Raw genomic sequence first — 17,495 nt, 5'->3', positions numbered from 1 at the left:
TTCTTTTGTGGGCTGCAGTAATCTTTGTATGCTTTAAGAACTTCCTCCATTGTTGCGTTGTCCCCGGCTGCGGTAATTGTGAGTGTGTTGTACACTTCTAGTGCTTCTTCGCCAACAGTGTGAAGGAGAATGGCCACTTTGACCGTCTCTTCTGAGGTCAACGCACCTGAAGCGACCATATACAGCCGAAACCGTTGCTCCCATCTGCGCTATGTTGCCGGTGAGTATCAGCGGTGACGGTGGTTTGAATTGCTCCATGTTCAAGCCGTCTGTTAGCTGTCGGCTAATCTTCAGTTAGCTTGCTAACCTTCAATAAGCTTGCTCACAGTACTGTCCTCGGCTTGCTCCATAACACCATCTTCTGACACCATGTTGTAACTTTATGTACATACTACTTTAGTATTACTGTTCGTGGGTTAGGCTGCTATTAATGTATTTAATAATACACACGGAGGCAAGGCTGCAGTACGAGCACGTCTTTACTTGTACATAACTCCAACCAACAGAGGGCAAAAAAACACTTCCCGAGCACACTGTAACAACACTGACAGTGCAACGTAGTCGAGCACAGAGTGCTCAATCTAATATACCACACTTTCCATCTGTGTGTTTCCATGTTCCAGAAATGCTTGTTACTAACCTAGCTCTGGGGAGCTTATTCCCCGGAGTCCATATGTATTCTTTTCGCCCACCATGTTTCCTTGGATTAGGGTGGCCCCTAAATCATGGTTGCAGCCTGTTGCCGTGGTCCTGCTGCGCCATCTGCTATGCCGTTACACCTGCTACGCTCTGCAGTAGAGGTGGGTGATATATCGTTTAGACGATAATATCCAAATTGTTGTCTGGACGATATGCAAAATTGGGATATCGAATATTTCATAATTTTTACAATCCGACCCCCCAAACATGAAAAGAGCTGAAGGAAGTTAAAGAGAAAACAAATAACACACACTATAACCTTCTAAACAATTATATGTAGTGATTTTAATACTGTAGGGGTTTGTTTGACTGTATTTTTTGTACAAAATCACGATCGTCCCGCACGAGAGTAAGCTGCTACTAGTTCTTACCTGTGCGTTATGACGTTCACTCATGTCAACAAAGATGGCGGTGTGCGATTGTCCAGCGGCTCTCCTGTCGGTGTATATTTATACAAGTACGTACAGCCACACTGAACTAATCAATACAGGACTACGATACAACACAGCCGTTACGAGAGCCTTCCAGGCGGCTCATAACATCCCAGAGGACATAGCCTGAACGAGCCCTCCAGATTGTTGTCGGCGCTAGCATGCAGAGAATAGCTATCTACCGGCAGAATGAGAAAATAACTCTGGCACGACCAGAGGCGGAGGACTGCATTTTTGTGCACAATGAATGGAGTACCAACTGCAGGATCGTTGCCCAGCACGGCTCACCTGACCTGGAGCCCTGTCGGTAATATACTGACCATTTTATTTACTACGAAAACAGCACACTGCCGTCTACATAGCCCCCGATGCTAACGTTAGCAAAAGTTAACCATAGTGAACAAACTGCAGCGCGATCACCTGGATACGGGATACAGGGGACTTTTACAAGGCTTTTACAAAGTCTGTTCCCCTCCAGCTTTCTCCCAGCATGTAGATTGTGTTACTAGAGGGAAGAACACACTAGACCATGTATACTCTAACATCAAAAAAGCACACAGAACTGCACCTTTCCCTCACCTGGGCCAGTCAGATCACATCCAACTCCTGATCCCAGCATAAATCCTGGTCAGAAGGACTATAGAGCCAAGTAGAAGGACTATCAGAACCTAGTCTGACCCGGCCCTGTCCCAGCTCCATGACTGCTTCCAATAAGGACATGGTTGTGTGCAATATGTTACAGAACAGAGCCCTTTGTTTATTGTTATGATTTCATCTTGCTTGTACATTTTCCCAAGAGAACCACCAAAATAGCCTCCGAACAGGGCTTCTTTTAACTTCTAGAAGGATTTCAAAAATATCGTCTGAATATCGATATCGAGATATTGAAAAAAAGTATCGCAATATTCATTTTTGTCAATATCTCCCACCCCTACTCTGCAGTGCCCTGCTACGTCCTACTACGCCCTGCTACATCCTGCTACGCCCTGCAGTGCTCTGCTACGTCCTGTGACGCTCTGCTATACCCTGCTACGTCCTGTGAAACCCTGCTATACCTTGCTACGCCCTGTGACAGATATAAATACTGCAGTGACCCCCTGTGCGTAATGCAGCATGATGGCACTGCTGGCACTGCAGGAGGACTTCGGCAATGGAAGAATCAGGAGATAAAGAGACTTCAGGGACCATGACGATGACTGGCTAATATGCCGATTTAGATTCCCTAAAGCTGAGCTCTTGGATCTATGTACTGAATTGGGTCCAGTAGAGAGGGCAACGCGCCGGAACAATGCCATCCCTGGTCAAATACAGGTCCTCGCCACTCTGGAGGCAACCGGCTGTTTTCAGAGGGAAATGGTAGCCAGATAGTGTTTTTTCATTTATAAATATTATTTTTATTTATAAATATTATATATAATCTTCAACATCTTGAATAAACCTGATTGGAACTGGTCCATCAGGGTTACTGATGATGTGTTGCATTTATTTCCTTCCTGATCAGTTTTGCAAAGCTGATTTTTCTGAATATTTTAAATCCTCTTCATGAAAAGTGAATGACTTGCATTTATTATTGGCAGGTCTATGCTGCACTCCACAATTCGTTCAGTTATTAAAGACAGAAAGTTAAACAATTGCCTTTTAACATACGTTTTTCATTTAATATGACAGTAAATGCATAGCTGAAAAGAAGAAAAAAAATGTAACAATGTATTTGTATTTCACTTCTGTGGAGTTATTTCACTTTAATGTTCCATATGTAACAGACCTACGGGATATCAAGGGTCTGAACCTGTATGCAGTGGAAAAAGTACTTAAACTTTTACTTAAGTCAAAACTTTGAAAAATTGAGTAAATAAAGTTTCCTGTTTATTTTGTGTATTCATTCCCTGTTTATGTCCCTGTTATCTGTTTCATGATTGTGTTACCCGTGTTCTTTCTGTGTTCTGTTCGGGTTTTTCTAGTTCTATCTTTATGTATGGTTTAATGCTTTAGTTTCCTGTTTTACTTTGTAGTGTCTGTTGTTTTCCTGCGTCATGTCTTGTGTTACTTCCTGCTTGTGTGTTTTCCTGCCTCTGTGATTGTCTGCCCCGCCCTGATGTGTTCCACTTGTTCCTCAGCCCTCATGTCACCTGTCCCTCTTTTCTCCCTCGTTACCTTGTGTATTTAGTGTGTGTGTTTCCTTGGCCAATTGACCATTCTCTGTCTTACATTTCCAACAATTTGGATCTTCATCCAAGTCTAAACAATCAACACAATTGACCCATTGTGTCATGCAGATAGAATTTTTTTAAAGAGGGAATGACATGGACCCCTGACACTGAGCGTTTGTTGAATATTTTTGAATTTGTCTGTAAAGGAGGCATAGGTGTGACATGATGGAGGAGTGTCAGCCAGTAAACTGTTGCAAACAAGACACAGATTTCTATTTTTGGTAATGATGATAAGAAAAAAGATTGTTCCGCTTTTCGGTTGTACGGAAAATGTATTTATTTGTATTGTGTTTACAAGAAATGTGATCATTCTTTACAGGGTCATGTAAAACTTAAAATCCACGCAATTTTCACATTTATTAGAATATTACATCCCATAAGATACATTTCACATCATTCAACTATGAAATACAATAAATCTAAAAAAAAATCTAATTATGAGGTTGCTTGTTGAGACAATTATATAGGCTCCAGTAAGGGTCATTCTGATTGTTGCATGTCAATGTGTCAATGTGTTCAGAAAAAAAAAACACAGAAAGCCTGTGGTTGTATATAACTTAACTTTGTAAACCTGTACATAAAGGCTGTATGGAAACAAAATTGAGAATGTGTAAATAACATGTGTGCACAAATTATGTGAACGGTGAAATATTGCAGCCAATACAACAGAGAAATGCTTTTCAATACGCAATCAAAGAAGCAATCAGTCTGAAACTCTGAACTATAAGTGTAACACTTAATAACACTAGATTTGAGTTTCGTAAATGTGTTTCTACAACTTCAGATCTTACACCTTCTCTAAAACTTGAATATTATATATAAAAATATATATGTTATATACAACTACAGGCTTATTTCTAATCATTATAACAGCTAAAATTCACACTGACTCATTTACCATATATACTAAAGATAGTTATGTTAACACTTTAAAGTTACATTGTGTTACCTAGAAGCCCTTGGTTGGTATTCACTTTTAATGATCCTTGGTATGGCCATAATGACAATTTTAAAATATAACTGAAACATAACTGCACTGGAATCATGCTATTTTAAAATTACATTACTACACTGTTCACATGTATAATTCACATAATCAGAGTTTGCATGTTATAGAACAGCTGATAGTGATGGTCAGTCATTGAATTAATGTGACACTCAAAGGTTTTCATTAAACCTGATATCCAGAAAGTTATTATAAAAATATAATTTTAACTAAAATTATAATGGTTATTATTGCATTTACATGAGTGGTGAAATACCAAAAAAATTTATTATTTAAAGGCAAACTGAAATTCAAAAAGTCATCCTTTCTATTAGTGACATAAAATATGCCAAATGATTTTAAAATGTATTATTAATATTATGTAATTACTGAAAGGACGAAGAAAAGAACACGGAAGCCTGAGGACATCTGGAAGACTTTGGGTCTTTCTTTTTAGCTTACAAGCTCAGGCCAGACCGTGTTGAAGAATAAGGAGCACATCATTTAGCCTCTAATGGAACAATGTTGACATTTGCAAGAAGGTTTTTGAAAGGTCCCATATTATGCTCCTTTTCTGGTTCATACTTGTAAATGCTTTAATGTTCAAACAACATATTTTTCTCATACTGTTCGTCTGTATACTTGTGTATATACAGTTTCTGAATTGTGCATTTCTCTGTGGATTGAGTGTTTTGATACTTCAACAGTATTTATATAGGACCTTGAACTGCTTTATAATAAAAGAAAATTAAAAAAAAGACACTGAAATTCCACCTTTTACAATCTGGGTGTATGGTGTATGGACATTATATTCTAGATTGCACTTAGAATGTGGTAAAGTGAGGTTGTTGAGTGGGTTCTAGAGTTTTGGACGGAGGGATCCGACCACCGGCTTGTCTGAGCAGAACTCTTTCCACCAGGAAGGCCGTTCCAGCACCTGGCTGCCCTGCATCACTGTCGACCACAGGTTCTTGTAAAGCTACGTGAGGGAGAAACAAGGAGAAGATGTGCTCACTGTTAAAGAAAGTTTTTCCTTTTTTTTTACCTATTTCAGGAGGGCAACCCCAGACCCATGTGACAAGTCTGATGCTATAGCAAGTGAGCTAAACACATTGTATGCTGATCGGCAGCGAACAAGCAAAAACAGCTGAAGCAGAGGTTGATGGATGGGTGGGTGCACCTCAAACACCCATATCCTTTTCTAAGCATGACGTCAGGAGGGCATTCCAGAATGTGAACACCAACAAAGCAGCAGGACCTGACAATAACAGTTGGCAAGTCTTCAGATTGCCTGCTAACCAACTAGCACCGGTGTTCACAATAATATTCAACCTGTCACTGGCTTAGTCTGTCATACCCACGTGCTTCAATAATTCCACCATCCAGTACAGTGGACCCATTACAGTTTGCCTACCGTCACATTTGATCAATGGAAGACAGCATAGCACACATCATCCCCACTACCCTATCTCAATTCGAAAAGACAGATCAGCGTATAACACAATTTTCCCTGCAGGACCGTCACAAAGCTCAAGGACCTGAGGTTTAAACACCTCACTATGCATTTTGATCCTTGACTTCCTGACAGGCAGACCCCAGGTGGTGAGGGTGGGTCGGACACACCTCTTCCACCCTTAATTCTTAACACTGGAGCACCCCAGGGCTGTGTTTTTGGTCCCCTGCTGTACTCCCAGTACAAACACAACTGTGTAGTAGCTTTCAACTCCAACACCATATCATCAAGTTCGCTGACGACACAGCTGCGGTGGGTCTGATCATAAACAAAAGGGAAACAACCGACCGACCAACCAATCAACCTACAGAAAAAGCACCGAACAGACTGGCCCTGCAGAGAGTGGTTTGATCGGCTAAACTCACAACAGGGGTTGCCCTACACTTCCTAAAGGATATTAACACCAGGCTCGACAAATCCCACAAAACCCCACTTTTTCTTTCTGTTGAGGTCGTATAGAAGGTTACATCAGGCCAGCACTGAGAGGCTCAGGAGGAAGAAAAAATAAGTTCTCAAAGCTCAGAGAGGGTCATTGTCAACAACTGTTGTTGTCAATTTATGGACGAGCCCCCCTGCCCTTCCTTTCTTGTCTACCTGTCAGGGGACCTGTGACAAAAAAGGCCGTGATTAAAACCTAAGCTTCCAGCTCAAGTCAGATTTTGACTGAACAATGTGTATTGTACCTTTCTTCCTCAACAAATAAATAAATCAGAAGTTACCCTCACATGCTATCTAATCTTATAAAAAGAGGAACCCTCACCTGTCAACAGCGCCCTAAATGTGTTGACAATTCTTTCATTATTTATGGGCATACATCAAAATACTGAGGTATAAATAGGTTTTATGTATATGTATGTCTTTACCTGTCCATCAGCGTTGCCAATAGGTGAGTTGAGAATGAAATCAGTAGGTGCCAAAACATCCACCAATGCTACTGCATCATCCTTCAGCTGGAGGAGACACACAGACAGAGCAGGTCAGGTTGAGCTTAAAGTCAGGTGGGGGGCATCATGACTTCATCATTCAGCTTAATGAAGACAGTCAGGAGGTATGGACGGAAACAAGGAAGGGACCTCATAACAATAAACACTATCCAATATTATACCATGGCTGCAGGGCGTCCATTAAGTAAGGGTTAATGTCTGATGAGGTGTTCATTATCAGGAATTATTGGACGATGGCGAGGTCAGAACCGGCCGACGCGCCGCGGAGTCCATTAAAAGGACACCTCCAAGGGCATTAACCCGCTTATACCATGGTCACTTGCCAAATTTTTTTTTTTTTAAACCATTTATATTTTAAACCATTTAATATTAATTTATGATATAGGACACCTACTATTCAGTCCAATTTACTGGAGCAGTGAACGTTTTCATTGCATAAAAATCTTAAAGTAATGGTAAACAGAGTTATTGTTTGAAAAAAACTTAGATTTGGATTGCAAAATGTGTGGAAATATAAATTGATGGTCTTAACAAATCAAGGTGTCCATTAGCAGGTAATAAGGTAATTAACCCTTACACATGGAATAGATGGAATGTTTCTGTACCTGGGAGCAGAGAGTGATAATGGCCATCTGGACCAAGTCTGTGGGCTTCCTTCCACTCAAGTAATTACCTGTGCAGTAACAAAACTGTGTTACAAATATCTATACAATGCAATGCATTATCTAGATTGATACATGTAGTATATAGAGTACAGTACACACCCTGGTAGAGTGTGGCCATGTGGTTGCTGAGGCTCCACAGCCCATACAGGGCACACAGCTTGCTTAGTACAGGTCTGAGACCAGCTGGTGTGTCCGTATCAGTAGTCAGCTCATGAAACCTCTGGAGGCAGTTGTGTTCTATGTAGGCCATGGCCAGGGAGCGACAGTAGTAGACCTAAACACACACACACACACACACACACACACACACACACACACACACACACACACACACACACACACACACACATTTTATTTCTGCTATAAACTAAGACAAACAACTGTTATCACAGTTCAATTCTAACCTTGTGAATATCCTAAGAAAAAAATTTACCAAAAATATGCTTTGTGAAATTCTCAGCAGCTTCAGACACCTAAATATTGATGTCAAGGGGAAAGGATTGAGTGGTGCCCGGAAATAGGCAGTCAGTTTTCTGACTGTCAGTTTTATTTTTAGCTTGAGGTATGGGCATAGCGGAGCGTATCCATAAAGGCTCTGTGCAGTGGTGTGTATATGTGTGTCTGTGTTTGTGTGTGTGTCTTACCTGGCTGTTGTTACGGGCCTCAAACTCCTCCTTTCCCGAGGCCATCTCCTGCTCCAGCCTCTTCTGGCTCTCTTCCAGCAGGAAACACACCAGCCACTTATAGGCTGCCAGTGGCACTGATATGGTGAACAAGGAGTACACTCACTGTTAAACTGAGAAACAACTTTAGAAATGTAATCAGTAGAATTTATGTATCTGTGATATTTAGATAACTGGGAGTTATCTAGGAGTACCTGCAGAGTCCATACACTCCTCCATCGTTCTTGCTGTGAACCTGCTTTCCAGGATCTTGTGGGAATCATCCAGGAAATCCACAGTGTGAAGAGGAGACTCAATGCGCACACCATCTGAAACCGCACAACACAGCAGCTGAAACTTTAGAGATAAGAGTTCCTGCGCTCTGCTGTACATGATCTAATTGTCTTATACACAATATTGACTGAGAATTAAAGAAGACTTGTAACTAGTGATTGAGACCATAAAATATTAAAATGATTATTGAGGTAATACATTAAGTGAGAAGTAGGGTCATTTTCTCATGGCCTTCTATAGAAATGGACTTCTTTTTGCAACCACTTGAGTTGCCCCCTGCTGGAAATTAGATAGAATGCAGGTTTGAGGCACTCCTGCATTAGCTTCACTTTTCAGAAGCTTCTGAGCTTCGTCCATTATTTTTACAGTCTATGGCCAAAGTTCACCCCAATTATATAAAGGATTATCACGATTGGCTAGATGGTTAAGAATGCTAATGACTGGGCCTTAACTGTTGGTTTACACGGTCCGAAAATTGCCATAACATTGGCAGGCGATCAGCACTAGCAACTGCAGAAGAACATCATGTCAGTCACCGATAAGCAATACAATTGCCAATCGACACAACCCTTGTGGAGAATTCAACTTTCAAGTTAGCCTTTTGAAGGAATATTGGTAGCAGCTACAGCGTTACATCTCGCCACCGCATGCTGTATCTGACATTAAAGGCTTGTAATAATCCTGCAGTGCATAAAGGACTGACCACGGTGTTTAGCATGGAGCCAGCTGAGCAGATAGTTGCTGGTCTGTTGCAGCAAGACGTTGTTGTCTCCTTCATATGTGCAGTTTGGGTCATTGTCATTACGCAGATCACCCAGCCGGTTCACTGAGAAAGAGAAAAGGTAGTTAGGTAGGTAGGTGTGTGTGTGTGTGTGTGTGTGTGTGTGTGTGTGTGTGTGTGTGTGTGTGTGTGTGACTTACTGGCCAGATATCCATGTCCACCGCAGGCCTCCCTACACTCCTGAATCCCTCTCTGAGCAATCCATGAGCCCAGCGGTTTACTGGAGCAGCCTATAGCATGGATCTCCCTGCCCATCTCTGCCTGCAATACACACAGGCATATTAGACTATAGTTTATACAGCATGCTCACTCTGGATATAGACACACACATGCACATCATCTTAACTCACTTGTCTGTCGCTCTTCTCCCTCATCATCTGTCCAATCTGGAACTCAACAAAGTTCATGAAGATGGATTTGGAGAAGTGTTCAAGAGCATACGCTGCTGCCAGGTACGGAATCAGACGCCATTGCTGAAACAAACAAATTTCCAAGGAATTTGTGTAAAAATGTGCACCCCCATTATTAAACGATATGTACACAAATAGCATAAAGCATTAAGTGTTGTTGTGGCTTTAGATACCTCCTGTTACTTTGAAAAGGTGCTTTGTAATATGCTTAGGTAAATCTGCTTTCAGATCCACTCCCTCCATCCTGACCTGTAACTGGTACTCCAAAACAGGAATCTCCTCTGTGTTTTTGGGTCCAAACTGTCTCCTGGTGGCTGAGAAGCGGGTGGCGATAGTCAGAGCAAGCTTCAGGTTGACCAAAGCCATCCTGGTGATGGACACCCTGCCACCTGACAGGGCACCCAGAGACTCCCCGAAACGCTTGTTGGGGTCCTGAACGAGAGGAACGTAACAATGAAGAAACATAAGAAACATTACAATTCATGAGCAAAAGAAAAAAACATTTATTTCCCTCTCGCCCCATACTAGGGCGGTCTGGTTCCTTCCTTCAAGCTTGGGTCCTCTACCAGAGGACTGGGAGCCTGGGGGTTCTGCACCATATCTTAGCCATTGCTAGGACTGTGCTCTTATGAACAGAGACCCCAGATGTTGTTCCTGGAATTTTCCGGAGCCACTGTCCCAGTACAGGGGTTACAGCCCGAGTTCTCCCATTACCACTGGAACCACTGTTCTCCAGCTCCTCTCTAAGCCCTTGGTATATTTTCAAAGCTTCTCGTGTTCCTTCTTCTTGATGTTGACGTAGCTTGGGATTGCTAAATCTATCACAACTGCCTTGCTCTGCTGTTTGTCCAACACAACAATGCCATCATATCCATCACCATTTTATCAGTCTGGATCTGGAAGTCTCACAGGATCTTAGCTCTTTCGCTCTCTGCCACCTTTGGATTGGACCATGATTCCAGACTGTTCGGGCAGACAGTCCTGGTCACATCACAATCAAGGAACGTGTGTGCTGCCCGGACATTGAACTGAGCTGAGCTGTAGGACTCAGGCCATATTATTTGCCCGGGGAGATTGCTCATGTAATTGTTGCGGCAGTTTACATCCCACCCTCGTCAAACTCGACGTCTGCGTGTGACGTCACTCACAGCGTCATCGCAAAACTGCAAACTAAACACCCCAGTGCTGAGTGACTGCTCCCTTGACCAGTAGCTGGCGTTCGGCCCACCAATTCTTTTCTGGGCCTCCTTCATGTATTGAGCCATGTGCCTACTCATCTACTCATCAGGAGCTTCCGTGTTGTGAAGTGCACAACAATATTGAGTAATGCAGTTGTAATTTAACTTTCATTGGTTGCTTGTAATACCTATTGAGCGCTTTCCACCAGTGGAAAACTAACTAACCTTAAATGGTGTAACGTAGCGACCATCAGGAGTAACATCTCCCGTCTTATTCAGCAGATTCTCCCGAGGGATCCTCACATTATGGAACAAAGCAAACCTGAAGGGAGAGAGACAGAGAAATTATCTTTGGTTACACAGAACACTGGCAACGTGTGCCTAACGCAAAAACAAGACATACATTGAAATTATAGTAATGCGGTGTGTCTGTTTCAACTTAACTAATTAATTAAGTCGTATCGGTCACCTACCCATTATCCAGTCCATTCTGGCCCAGCTTCTTGCCCATGTCTCCAACCAGCACACCAGGCAGAGCTAGCAGGGTCTTGGGATCTCTCAACTGCAGCACAATGGTTACTGATTTAATTTTGACAAATTTTAAAACCATCCCTGTTAAAATGGGTATTTGTAGATGATCAGTTTGACTTTATACAGTATAAATTTAAAGCTTTTCTATTTTCATGATGTTTTAAGGAATTTTCAGATTGTTGAACCTTGTCGTTTACTCAAAGAAAACTCTTAAAAATCTTCCCACTCCCACCATTTCCACACTTCCTGCATAAATAAAAATTAAAAAGTGTCCTCTCTCACACAATGTCACACTTTAGACAACTGGAACTACTGGTAAATGCTATACTTTTCCTCATTTGTATTTTTCACATTTTGAACGGAGGGCATATATTCACATACATTTTAGTTTTTTGGTTGGATTATGTGCTCTGCTTGATGGGATTGTTAAAACATCAATTACATTTCAGTTCATACTTTACTAAACAAGACTTCATCCGCTCACTTCACTTCACTTTACAGCTCAACTTCTTTCATAACGTACACTCCAGACAATGTAATCCTTTTTGGTTTGGGATTTTTTTTCAGTACCGAACTACTGTACATTGCATGTTTTAGTGTCACACTGCACTTCCAGAGATGGAACAACATTCAGAGTTGAAAACTTGGGTAATAATGAGTTTTCTGAGATGCAGCTATGTGACATAACAGATCAGATAACGTTTCCTGATAATGTAACCAGCTGTAACTGTTTCAGGGGTCAGAGTCTTACCGCCACAACGAAGGAGTGCAGACCGTGGCACACCTGGTCAGGCGTGTAGAGCTGAGCGAACACCACAGCGTGGGTTGCAGTCTTACCCATGTTCCCCACCCAGAACTTGGCAGCCTCAAAGTCCGGAGAGTTGATCACAAACTCCTACAGAGTAGAAAGTTAAACATAGTAATGGTTACAAATTCCCACAACATTACCCTGTAAAATCTTAGAAGGTAGACGGACCAGTAAACCAGCAACATTTTACCAGGAAATATTTTACCAGATGAAGGTTTGAGGGCAGAAACATTAATAAAGTGAGCACCAGTGTCTGGTGTGCAAGAACCTTCTAGTAATTTATATAACCAAAAAAATGCCAGAAAAGAATGCCATTTCACTAAGTGATGGTCTAAAGCAGTGGTTCCTAACCTGGGGACCAGGCCCTTGCACAGGGTCAAAGGATAATATGTTATGGCCCTGGGCCATATGACTACCTGTTTTGGCTTGTGTCTGTCTCTTTCAGTTGGTGCCTGATTGACTGGCTCCTCCCACCTCATTGGGGGAATGGCCTCACCTGCTGGGAGTCTATAAAGCTAGGTGATTCCATAAGATCTGGTCTCACTCTCCCTCCAGGCAGACTGGTGCAATGCTGGCACCCAACTTGGGTTATTTTGTTTGGTTTCATTGTGTTTAACTGAACCCTTGTTTGTGTTTAAGGTTAGGTGAGCGGTTACCTTTCCATAGCATCCAACACCCACATTACACTACTGATTACTTTAGTTCAGTTGTCTTTAATAAACTTACAGTGCTAAGCCTAAGTGAATACACCCATGCTAAAGTTGACTAAAAAGAGGAATAAAAATATAATCTTTTGGAAATTGATCTTAATGCCTTAATTAAAAAAATGAGGAAAAATCCAACCTTTAAGACACCAATTTTCTTTGTGAATGAATGATGTATCGTAAATAAATAAATGTTCTTCCTTAAAATACAGGGGGTATAAGTAAGTACACCCCTATGTTAAATTCCCATAGAGGCAGGCAGAATTTTTATTTTTAAAGGCCAGTTATTTCATGGATCCAGGATACTATGCATCCTGATAAAGTTCCCTTGGCCTTTGGAATTAAAATAGCCCCACATCATCACATACCCTTCACCATATCTAGAGATTGGCATGGTTTTATTTCAGTTAGCCTAATAGCTGGTTTGATTTGCATTGAGAGATGAGAGCTTCTTCCCCGGAGTACTTGTGTATTCTCGCCTTGCAGATTTACCTGGATTGTGGCTGCACCTGCTGCTGTGGCCCTGCTCGACACCCTGCTACTTTTATTATTATTTTTGCTTTTATCGCAGTTCTATCTTTTCTCTCTGCCTTGCTGCCCACATAGAGCCAGTTTCTGTTCGAAGTTTCTGTCCGTTAAAATGTTTTTCCTCCCCGCAGCCACATTGGCGAAATCGCTCTAATTATAAGGGGAATTCTCCTACTCTATCTGTGCCCTGAGATAACTTCAGTGATGATTTGCCCCCGTAAATAAATTTGACTTGAAAACTGAATGGAGTGTTGTGTGGTGCGTGTTCTGACCTGGGTGGAGGGGTCATATGTTGCTGTGGTCCTCATGGCTCTGGTGTTGCTGCCGTGGCTCAGCTCAGTCAGTCCAAAGCATCCAAACGTCTACAGACAGACACAAATTCAGAGTTCATAGTGATGGAGATTAATATGAATTTCACAACTGAATAACATTAGACGTGGAAGCAAAAATCAAAATTTACAAATATATGACCACTGTGTCCTTAAAATGTTAGGTGATTGAGGGTGGGGGGTGGGAGAGGGTTGCTGTTGTTGTTCAGTTGTATTTGTCTGTTCTGTATGTTCAAAAAAATAATAAAAAGTTGATCTTAAAAATGTTAGGTGATTGGAGTTTTGGGGAAAATAACAATATAAGAATCCAAAGAAAACTGTATGGCTCACTGTGAACGTTTATTCAGCTCCTGCAGTTTATAAATCCATAGTGGCAGGATGTTGTAGACCCTCCCTGTACTGCATTGTCCCATTAGACGGCAATTAATAAAGCACTGATACACCTAAAAGGTGGAGTTATTGGCAGCGTAAAGCTGTTTTGAACACTTACCCTCATGTCTTCAGTGTTTTCAACGTATTTGCTGTGTCTCGCTGATCCGGAGTTGGCAATAGTCGCTCCAAACATCTACAAAACAAGATGTTTTTAGCATCTTTTACTGAAATGAGACAATTACTGAAAGGGAAAAAGTTAAGCAATGCTAGCGGCTAAGTGGACATGACATGATATACCAATAAATAAAGTGTGGGACAGATAAAAAATGGAGAGACAACTTAACTATCCATAGACTTCAGAGTCTGCAGTTGATAGCAGCTCTGTAACGCTGTACTTTAAGTGGGGCTTTGAGCTAAATGCTAACATGCTGATGTTTAGTAAGCAATTTCACCATGTTCAGCATGTCATTACAAATGACAAGGTTCGTTATTTAGGTTGGAGGGCTAACTGCATATTGGAGAATAGTAATGGGTCAAGTACAGGCCCTGGAAAGTCAACACTGTAAGATTATCAATGAAGGAAATAAATATAATGCATGCCATTGCTGCCTCTAAGTACATCCCATTATAGTTTATATTTCTTTCATCCAATGCAAACTCACCCCTTTGTTGAGAAAGTACTTGGCCCCCAAGGCCCAGTCGTACATGCCCAGGCAATCACTGAGCGTTATAGACATCCAGGGGTTAGCCATCACCTCTTCTTTTGTCAGGAAGTCATAGCGGAAGAGCTGCTTTGCCCTGAGAATTTTTATCTGAAGTTTATTCTCTATGCACATTATATAGATAAGGATATAATATATGACAGAGGATGTTACTGTTGTGTTGATACCTGAGGAAGGTCAGCTCTCTCATTTTCTCGAGAGGGACGTCTTCGCCGGGCCGACGTGCAAACAGAGGGTCATTCTCAAGTGCCTTGAACACTTGTTGCTGTAGCACAGTGATAAGAGAAAATGAAGAGGATATGTACAGTAGAGGAACATTTAGATGACAAAGGTGCTTGTAGGAAACCTCAGTTGAGAAAACAATCCCAAATAGTTGTTTCTCAACTTCTGAGTCCAAGGTCAAGAATGAACACTGAACCCCAGATTTAAAGCTGACATGAAGAGAAGAGAGTTGAAGTGCTCCGAAAAAATTACATTCACTGATAATTTGAAGTAGATGATTTGATAGGATGAAAAGTTCAGAAATGGCTACTAGATGGACCTTGATGTGAGATTGTTTTCTCAACTTGTCAGTGAGTACTAGGTGTTAGGGCTATCGGGGTATATAGGGTATCATTCATACATTTGCAATACCGATACTGATTCCTAAACAATACTTTTTTCGATACCAATTTTATAAGAAAAAATAAATTCTTAAACATTACGGCACACACTTGCGTAACGTAGAGTTTTTCCTGCGTGTCTCTACGACGTGTAAAGTTAGACAGCCAATCAGCAGCATTATTAGATCTTGGTAGAAACGTGCTGCATGCTTACTGGCTCACTGACGCTGATGACATTTACTCCTTAGGTATTGAAATTGGGTTTTGAATGGGGGGGCATTTTTTGATACTTGATACTCGATACTTTTAGAGCCAATTCAGTCAGTGCCTAAAAAGTAGTGAAAACGGTAACAAGCCCTACTAGGTGACATCTTCCTTCATAACCATGAACACATACTGCAGTTTATTAATCTCACATACACTGTCCTGTTGACACAAATACGGACTTGAGCAACAAATGTGGATTAATCAGCCGCTAAAAATAGTCACGAAGAAAAAAAGAGAAACGAAACTATATCTGTTTTTGAAAAGGCAAGAGCACTTGGTTACAACGCATGCCACATAACGGCTAAGTCACAGGTCGATTCCAGCCTTGGGGATCTTTTTTGCATGTCATACCCCTCCTTTCTCTCCGTTCCCAATCTGGCAAATAGCCACACAAAACAGTGACACTCATGTTGAACTATTTAACTTATTAAAATTTGCAGATTTAGTCCTACCTACAGAGAGCATTTGATGCTGACAGCTACCTTGAATGCAATGATTTCCTCTCCGTCTAAGAAGCAGAGCATTTCCTTCCAGTTGAAAGAGGCTTTGTTCCTGTAGATATCCAGCGGGCCACTGGGAAAGTCAGCCACTTTATCAGCCATCTTCTTGTGTTCAGACTGAAGGGGTTCACCGAGCAGGGAAATAAGGCACTTTGCTCTTTCTGAGTAAAGAAGAAACAAGGGAGGAACATAAATGAAAGCATTGGGTTTGGGTTAAGGGTCGACCAAGGTCAATACCGTTTATTAGTAGTTAATGAAACCGATAACTGATATTTGGAACCGATATGCATATACAGTGAAAATGAAAATCTTTAAATCAAAATTTATATTTTGGAATGTTACAAACTCCAACACAAAACTATGTTTAAATGCTTTAAGCAATTATTTAATAAATGAGAAACTTTCAACATAATACCCAGTAACAGTCAGATAGTGTTGTGGGCGGGACATTAAAGGTGCACTATGAGTTCATGCATGGTTTCAGCGCGATTTAATTTTTGGTTCAAATCGTAGGCATCTCTCCTCGATCCACTAGCCTGCCCCCAGAATCCACTGTGAAAAAGCCCGGTCTCGGGAGACAACACAGGGGTCGTAAACGTCAAACACTAGGGGCACAGGCTGTGCACCAAAATACAACAAACCATGTTCCAGCCAATCACCGACAAAAATGTAGGTGCACCCAAATTTTTCCTCGCATCGCCGTAACGCTGAATGGCGATACACGATATATAACTCTGTAATTTTTTACAAAGTGGGCTAAATGTTTTAAGTTTTAAGTCAAAGGCACTTTTCACAAGCTCTTTTATTAAAACAGATTGTGAGTAAAATAAAATGCAAAGACAGGGTTTCCTTTACCAGTTTGAAAATATACAGCTGCAACACATGTAAATGAAAGTTATCTGAAATAAATAGCCTAGAAAGAAGCCTAAAAACTATATATATATATATATATATATATATATATATATATATATATATATATATATGTATATATATATATATATATATATATGTATGTATATGTATGTATATGTATGTATATGTATGTATATATATGTATGTATATATATATGTATATATATATATGTGTATATATATATATGTATATATATATATATATATATATACACATATATATGTATGTATATATATGTATATATATATATATATATATATATGTATATATATATATATATATATATATATATATATATATGTATATATATATATATATATATATATATATATATATATGTATGTATGTATGTATGTATGTATGTATGTGTGTGTGTGTGTGTATACAGTACAGGCCAAAAGTTTGGACACACCTTCTCACTCAATGTGTTCCTTTATTTTCATG

At 40.7% G+C, this 17,495-nt stretch overlaps 1 protein-coding gene across 1 annotated transcript in view; it reads right to left on the bottom strand.

Moving 5' to 3' along the window:
- Positions 1 to 3,592: 3,592 nt before the first annotated feature.
- LOC114545697 (peroxisomal acyl-coenzyme A oxidase 3-like) overlaps positions 3,593 to 17,495 on the bottom strand; it is a 16,109-nt gene continuing 2,206 nt past the window's right edge. The window contains exons 2-19 of the mRNA XM_028564142.1: positions 16,118 to 16,296; positions 14,934 to 15,031; positions 14,707 to 14,842; positions 14,163 to 14,237; positions 13,616 to 13,705; positions 12,055 to 12,198; positions 11,246 to 11,334; positions 10,998 to 11,094; positions 9,844 to 10,026; positions 9,535 to 9,657; positions 9,325 to 9,445; positions 9,107 to 9,229; positions 8,325 to 8,438; positions 8,092 to 8,207; positions 7,547 to 7,721; positions 7,388 to 7,455; positions 6,702 to 6,788; positions 3,593 to 5,304 (exon numbers count right to left, since the gene is read on the bottom strand). Of these exons, the coding sequence (XP_028419943.1) occupies positions 5,185 to 5,304; positions 6,702 to 6,788; positions 7,388 to 7,455; positions 7,547 to 7,721; positions 8,092 to 8,207; positions 8,325 to 8,438; positions 9,107 to 9,229; positions 9,325 to 9,445; positions 9,535 to 9,657; positions 9,844 to 10,026; positions 10,998 to 11,094; positions 11,246 to 11,334; positions 12,055 to 12,198; positions 13,616 to 13,705; positions 14,163 to 14,237; positions 14,707 to 14,842; positions 14,934 to 15,031; positions 16,118 to 16,237 (2,079 nt within the window). The 5' untranslated portion in view covers positions 16,238 to 16,296 and the 3' untranslated portion in view covers positions 3,593 to 5,184. The remainder of the gene's footprint in view (positions 5,305 to 6,701; positions 6,789 to 7,387; positions 7,456 to 7,546; positions 7,722 to 8,091; positions 8,208 to 8,324; positions 8,439 to 9,106; positions 9,230 to 9,324; positions 9,446 to 9,534; positions 9,658 to 9,843; positions 10,027 to 10,997; positions 11,095 to 11,245; positions 11,335 to 12,054; positions 12,199 to 13,615; positions 13,706 to 14,162; positions 14,238 to 14,706; positions 14,843 to 14,933; positions 15,032 to 16,117; positions 16,297 to 17,495) is intronic.

Source organism: Perca flavescens, chromosome 19 (genome assembly GCF_004354835.1).
Source record: "Perca flavescens isolate YP-PL-M2 chromosome 19, PFLA_1.0, whole genome shotgun sequence".
Taxonomy (NCBI): Eukaryota; Metazoa; Chordata; class Actinopteri; order Perciformes; family Percidae; genus Perca; species Perca flavescens.
The sequence above is the reverse complement of the archived record's forward strand: the minus strand, read 5'-3'. Positions and strand labels throughout refer to the sequence as shown.